Here is a 7526-nt window from a genome sequence, read left to right as displayed (position 1 = left end):
TTTTATTATCCAAAACCTACCTGAAGGGATCCTAGCCCAGCTGCATGCCACTAGGCCCCATTTGATAAAAAAAAGTGATCGGCCCATGAGCCTGACCCAGGATAAATAGCATGACGAGGCTTTTAAGCTATTTTGACATGGAAAAGGCTTTTTCCAAACTAGACCCAATCCAAAGACAAGAGCAGTTGGGCTTGGTTGGAGTCTATCTATTACTATATTATTATGGATGAAAGAAAGCCCCAAGGGCCTTCATTTGACAGCCTATTGATAAATTTCTAAATAAAAAAGCATATATATTAAGGATTAATGTTAGATATATTGACAGTGTATAGTTTCTATATACTATCAAGTCATTAAATTTTGATATCTTATATATATATATATATATATATATAAAGGGTTAATATTTGATGCATTGATACACTATTAGTTCACCAAAATATGGCACCTCATTAATGAGGTAAAAAATATTTAAATACTAAAATTTAAGTAACGTTTGATATAAGAGAAGTGGAAGTACATTCTCTACAATGTGCCTAATTAAATTACATTATAATATTTATTTTGTAACAAACCACTGCAATATAAAGTTACAATTCAATCACATTACAGTCAATGAATGTAATGTGATTGTAATCCAAAACCAATAAAATCATATTACATTATACTTTACAATATTCTTAAAGACATTTTTATCCTTCAACTTTGTTACTTTGTTAAAAACATTTTGTAATATTATAATTAAAATAAAAATATTAAAACAAAATATATAATATAAGAATCAAAAAATAAAATAAAATAAAATATAAGAAATTAAAATTTATATAATATAGGTAAAAGAAATTAAAATAAAATATATAATATAAAAAATATATTAAAGAAATAAAAATAAATTTTATAAGATTATCATAAGAAATGAAAATAAAATATGACATTAAAATTTAAATTTAAGAGATGATATTATATAAAAATTAACAATAAAAAATACATGTATATTAAACTTACATTTTAATAAATAAGGGTAATTTTGAAAATTAACATTACATTATTAGTAAAGTATTTGTAAATCAAACGTTGTAATGTTATCTTCACTACATTTTAATCATTATTTTACTTGTATATCAAACACTGTAATGTTATTTTATTTGCAATAACATTATTTACAATAACATTATTTGCAATCATATTATTTGTAATCATATTGCATTGAAAATATCAAACGTCATCTAAATATTAAAAAGTTTATAATAACTAATTAAAAAAATATTTTCACTTTTCTATCTCTTTTAGATATTATTGTGCTTGTTCTCAGCTTTGATCTCGCTCCATCTTCTTTCCCTCTTCTTCCATTATCTTTCCAAGTCCATCATTTTCTTCTCCACTTCTTCCATTAAAATTAAGTTTTGCAAAATTTTAAAACTTTAATAGCAATTATTAGATTCTTTTCTTATTTTTTTTTTATTTGTTAAAGAGATTGAGAAAACATATCTTAAAAAATGAAAAAACAACATTTAAATATATAAATTTTTTAAGCAAAATTTTATTAAGTTAACAATTTTGCTTTTAATTAACACAAAAAATTATTCTTTTCCTATAAGCCATATCACACCTTTCTTTCTCGAGGTGTTACAAAGGGAAATTCATATAATTAATTTTGAAACTCTTGTAAACTGGTTAGTAATATCTCATCAAATATGACTAACTTTCATTTAAAATATTGAAAACTTGGGTTTAGTTAAAAATTAAAATGTTTATATAACATATCATATGAACAATAACTTTGGTTTAAATACCAAAAACAAATATAATTTAGTTTAGCATCTCAGGTTTAAATTTACTAGCATTTTGGGTTTTAGTAAAATGGAAAAGTAACGCCTTAAAAGAATTTTGGTTTTGATAGAGATTTGAAGTTTTATGAGTGCATTATAAGGGGAAAAAAACCTAATGTATGTGGAAAAAGAACAAATTTGGACTTAATGTATTATTTATAAGCAAAATTGTTGACTAAATAAAATTATACTAATAAGATTTATTTATTTATTTGAATCTTATTTTCTCAATTTAAAAAAAATAAGAAAAGAATTTAAAAATTACTCTTAAAGTTACAGAATTTTGTAAAACTTAATTTTTATGGAAGGAGAAGAAAAAAAGAAGATGATGGAATTAGAGAGAAATAGAAAAGAAGAGAATAAAAAAAAGAACGGTTGAGAGAGATTAAAAAATAAAAATATTTTATTTTTTATTTAATTAATTGTTATAAATTTTTAATATTTAATTTTAAATTTTAAATTTTTTGTTTACTTTTATTAATGAAGTGGTACATTTTTGTGATATGATAATGTATAAAAATTATACATTATCAAAGCATCAAATATAAATCTTATATATAAATACTTTCTTTTTTGTCGTATAACGGAGTGTTACTATTCATATTTGAGAACCCAAACTTTGGAAAATCCCACCATAATTGCATGTATTTAATGAAAGAAAGAAAAAACAGAGTGTGAGAAAAACAATACGACAGCAATATTCGGTAGTTTTGGTCTTCATCCCAATTCCCAAATCGACCCGGCCATTTGCTTCGGTGACAAGTACGGAGAGCGTGTGAGATTTTTTTTGTAGAAATTTTTGAGATATTAAGTATTATTCAAGAAAACAATTTAAAAAAACAATTTGAAAAGCGACAGAGGTTTTGAGATATTTTTGGTAGGGGCAAGTAAATATCAAGACTTTTATGGGCGTCAACTACTCGACAGCACGTGACTGTGGACCCTACCTGACACCATCTCAGTCTTTAACTGGTCACCGCGTTGCTAACTAACCCTGGTTTAGTTGGTTTCTGGTCACGGAAAAAACTTTATTCCGAATATTCTGTTCAGCCCTGAACTATAATTTCCATCTAATATTCCAATTTTTTTAATTAAATATTTATAAATAATAAAGATTATATTAAACTCTTTTCACCTACAACATTCATGGAATAGTAAAAATAAAAAATTTTAAAAATTAGGTTTAATATTTTTTGCATAATATAATTGGTTTTAAGAAAAGAAATTAATTAGTATATTCAAAACGCGCTATGCTAATAGTTAAATCAAAGGATAGACCAATGCTAGCAACCAAACAAGCCAAAGCATTTGTCAGAACTTTAATCATAGTTAAGCGCATTTACTGTACCCAGCTGCAACTAACCTAATTGGAACCTCGCATCCTCTCTATAAAAGCATGCTTTAGCCTCTCGCCGTTTTTCATTCTCAGCTCCTCCCAAAATATCATCCCCTTTTTGTGCTGCTACCCTCTTTTACCCTAGGGGATTGTAGTGTTTCCTACATGGCCTCCGCAGATATTGAGTTCCGGTGCTTCGTCGGAGGGCTCGCCTGGGCCACCGACGATAGGGCTCTCGAACAAGCCTTCAGCCAGTACGGCGAGATCGTCGAATCGAAGGTCCGTTTGTGCAGAGATCGGACTCCAGATCTGACTCGATCCGACCCGATCCGGGCCTCTCTGTCTATGATCTGTGATCCTTGATCTGTTGTTTTGTGTTACTACTTGTTACTTGATACTCTCTTGTTACTATTCTCTCTTTTATATCTCTCGCCGGTACGTTCTGTCTTCATCCCCCTGGGCCGAAGATCGATCGATTCTAATATATCTATATTCTTTTACCTTTTTTATATATTTGTTGTTAATTTAATTATGTTTTATTCAGATCATTAACGATCGTGAGACTGGAAGATCCAGAGGCTTCGGGTTCGTTACTTTCCGTGACGAGAAAGCTATGAGGGATGCTATTGAAGGAATGAACGGTCAGAATCTGGACGGAAGGAATATCACCGTCAATGAAGCTCAATCTCGCCGAAGCGGTAGTGGCGGTGGCGGTTATGGTGGAAACGGCGGTTACAGCCGCGGTGGTGGCGGCGGTGGATATGGAGGTCGCCGTGAGGGAGGTTACGGAGGTGGTCGCCGTGAGGGTGGATATGGCAATAGTGGAGGATATGGCGGTGGTGGATACGGAGGTGGACGCCGTGAGGGTGGATATGGTGATGGTGGATCTCGCTACCCTAGAGGTGGCGGCGCCTCTGAGGGCAACTGGAGGTCTTAGAATTAGCGTATGAGTGGGCTTGGGCCGTATGTGTTGTGGTTGGGTTTATTGGTTGTTTAGTTAGTGTTTGGTTTGATGATGTTGCTACGGTTCTTCTATGGTTCTCTGTTACTGTTTGGGTGTTGGGTTCTCTCGTTTTTGACCGAATGGTTCTTATGCTTATGTTATCGGTATTGTTAGGTGTAAAATCTTTAAACTTGAAAAATGGAATGAAGTATAGATCTTCTTTTCAAATTCGAGCTGATTATTGATTTATTTTTATTATTAAATTTTAATCGCTGCCAAGCAAGCAACTCCATGATCCACACTGATTAACATAAAATATCAAAAGATAGAACAACCTTTGAGAGTTGACACCAATTCTTGAATGGCTTATTTTGCTATCCATTCGGTTACCGTTGTGCATTTGGTATTAGATAACTTCCTAAACATGATAATCACGATAATTCCATATCCAATTATCTATTAGATTTAGGGTTTAATGTCTTAGCAGCAGATAATATTCAATATAATATAATGAGAAACTAAAAGGCTATCTGACAACAAAGCTTATATCTTTAGTAAGATAGAGTGAATTATCGGATTAATAAAGCTTTGAATCTTGTCTTGCATGGTTTTTCCTGCTGATGATGGGCCATGCCCTACATTCCTTCCATGACATGCATCTATGCTTGATCTTTGTGGTCATTTTTGGTGTTTCTACTCTTGTGAATGGATGGGGCCAATTGAGTCTCTTAACCCATTGGAGTCCTGGTAAGCATGTATAGCTTTTACAAGCCCATCCCAAGTCTCAGGAGTGCATAATGGTAAGGCCCAAACTGTGTCACGGATCAAGAGTTGCCAAGAGAAATGGATTATTATTATTATTATGTGGCCATTTCCCGTCTTTGGTTGAGTTCCCGACTTCCTACGTCCACTCCTGGAGAGGGTTGAATAGTGAAAAATTAATGAATTTCCTCTGTTCTCAGAGTCTCCCTCTACTCTTCTGGTTACAGATTTGCATAGAAGCTCTGGGTTTCGAGTCTGGACCTGCTGTCGAAACACCAGCTGTAAATTTTTATCGAAAGGAAATGGAGCAAGCTGACATATGGTATAAAACTGGGAGCTATTGACTTTCTCAGCCAATTAAAAACAATTGCATTGCACTCTGGTCGGAAGCCATAGCCCATAGACGAGATTTTCTTATGCTGAATCAAGCCTCAAACCTTGACATCATTTCAACTTCATATACAGAACCTACACCAGTATAACGTTGGTGACCTTTAGGTAACATCAGAGTTTCTTACATCAGTTTTTATGGAATGTAGCCTTTAACAAGCAGGTCTTACTCTTTTGTTTGAAGAAACTGATATTACTACTGATTAATGGCCAAAGCCCAAAGATTGTTATAAATTGAATTAGTCTCTCAAGAATCAAATTCTTTTGTTGTGATAAATCTACTTTCTGTCACATTGCAGGGCCAACATCACACTCTAACAATGAAGTTGGTTTGGCTTCACTCCCTTGTCAAAGGTACATCAGTAAGCTGACCGCAGGGTACACCTTGAGATGGTGAGAATATTTTTGTTATCTGTACGCTGGATTTGGTCTCTAAAAGCATGATTTTCCTGTGGAATAACAAGGAAGCAGGACACAAAAAAGATAATGTTCGTAAAGAAATTGTCAAGTTCAAAGAACGAAATATTGCATTAGCTTCTCCGTGGTATTGTTGATTGCAAAATCACCAAGCAGACACGAAACCGACATTGACTTTTACGCTGCACTTTAGCGAGAACGACAGCACAAGATCAGCATAAGAACTTGCGAATCTCTGCCCCACAATATCTTGGTTTGGTCTCACTGAATATTCCAACAATTGAATTGGCCATCAGCGTACGGCGTAACAGCATGTACAATTTATTTTTATTTAAATTCCAAAAGGAAAAGAAAAATCATAATAATTATGAAAAAAAGAAAAAGAAAAAGAAAAGAAAAGAAAAGAAAAGAAAGGGTGGGGGGAAATAGTTTTACCTGTCTCAAACTGCAATGAAGCTCCAATTCAGCGCACACAAAATCTTTTAAGACCAACTTGACAGAAATTCATTGGTGCATTTGGGAATGGACATCGTCATGCGATTGGTTGTAAAACAAGACAATGGAGTCATTAATTATCCATATATCTTTTTGCATGGGCTCGTGTCCTGCGAATACATCACATCTTTCCCAGCTTATACAAGCCACAGATGTATTATCAACTTTGAGTGTTACTCTCTATTGCTTCACCCTTCATGGAACACAGACAACGGCCCTTGTGATCCTTAATAGGAAGGGTTGCATTAATCATATTCACACGATAAATAGGCATTTTCCCTCTGCATATTCTCTCCTATACCCCTATAGCTATAGGGCTATGGCTTTTCTTTTTCTGGAAGAACTTTCACTCTTCATATTCCAAGAAATTAACTAATTCAAACCAATTTTACATTCCATCGTTCCAAAATTTCTGTGTTCAAAGATTCCACGGGGGAAAGAAAATCATCTTTATTCTTTTGCGGCTGATGTAAATCTACTGGCCGGCGTGGTATGTCTAGGTAGTGGGCTCTTTTCCGTCAGAATAAAGTTGCAGATTCCTGGTTCTGTGGTCTTTAACTTAAAAAGTGCGCTTAAAAGGAAAAATCTAAGAGACCATCAACCCCCCCCCCCCCTCCCTTAGAACTTACTAAAAACCAATAGATTTACGAAGTTTAAACCCTTATCATTGCAAAACCAACTCCTCCAATTTCCAAGGAAGGACCACTTGTCAAAAGAACAAGTCCTGAGAGAGAAAGGAATCCACAGATATTACTTTCAATTGGATAGACTGAATGATAAGGATTCCAAATATCGGCAAGGAGGTGTATCTCAACAGCATCACTTTTTTTCGTACCGATTCCTAGAAAGTTGCATGGGTAATTTTCAACCAATCATCACAGCGAGCCCCATTAGCATGTGGTCAGTATCCAAGAATATGACTCCTGCAAGTTGACACTAGAGGCCATGGATTGTGTGAGTGCTGGTAGTTGGTAAACCTGCTTCATTTTTTAACAAATTATGCCCCTATTATAACAAGTAAGGGTTAAAATTAATATGCTCAAGAAACACTTTTCAATGGAATAAATCAGCAGGATGGCAAGAAACGAGCAGAGAATGATGTGTTTCACACTGAAAAATTCTTGATAAACACTGCTTTATTTTCTCAGAAAATTGAGATTTTTAGATATTATTTTTGCCCCTGCACAACGTTTTCTCATTGTTTAATCCAACACAAGTATAGTCTACCGGCTCTGAAACTATAGCAGCCTCATTCTATCGCAGCATCCTACGTCACGAAGATTTGAAGGAATCATACATCACGCTTTCCCGAATGCAGAAAGTTTCCCATTCCTGTCATTCTAAATCTTAAATT

The 7526-nt window shown here is 33.7% G+C and overlaps 1 protein-coding gene across 1 annotated transcript; it reads left to right on the top strand.

Annotated features, from left to right (window-relative positions):
* Positions 1-3237: 3237 nt before the first annotated feature.
* LOC18607779 (glycine-rich RNA-binding protein-like) lies at positions 3238-4336 on the top strand. Its single transcript, XM_007042126.3, has 2 exons — positions 3238-3444; positions 3710-4336. Exons 1-2 carry the CDS (start codon positions 3331-3333, stop codon positions 4100-4102), a joined length of 507 nt encoding a protein of 168 aa, XP_007042188.3. The 5' UTR covers positions 3238-3330; the 3' UTR covers positions 4103-4336.
* Positions 4337-7526: the final 3190 nt, after the last annotated feature.

Source organism: Theobroma cacao, chromosome 2 (assembly GCF_053813885.1).
Source record: "Theobroma cacao isolate CCN51 chromosome 2, ASM5381388v1, whole genome shotgun sequence".
Classification (NCBI taxonomy): domain Eukaryota; kingdom Viridiplantae; phylum Streptophyta; class Magnoliopsida; order Malvales; family Malvaceae; genus Theobroma; species Theobroma cacao.
Note: the sequence above shows the minus strand (reverse complement) of the source record. Positions and strands in the feature narration are given on the sequence as shown.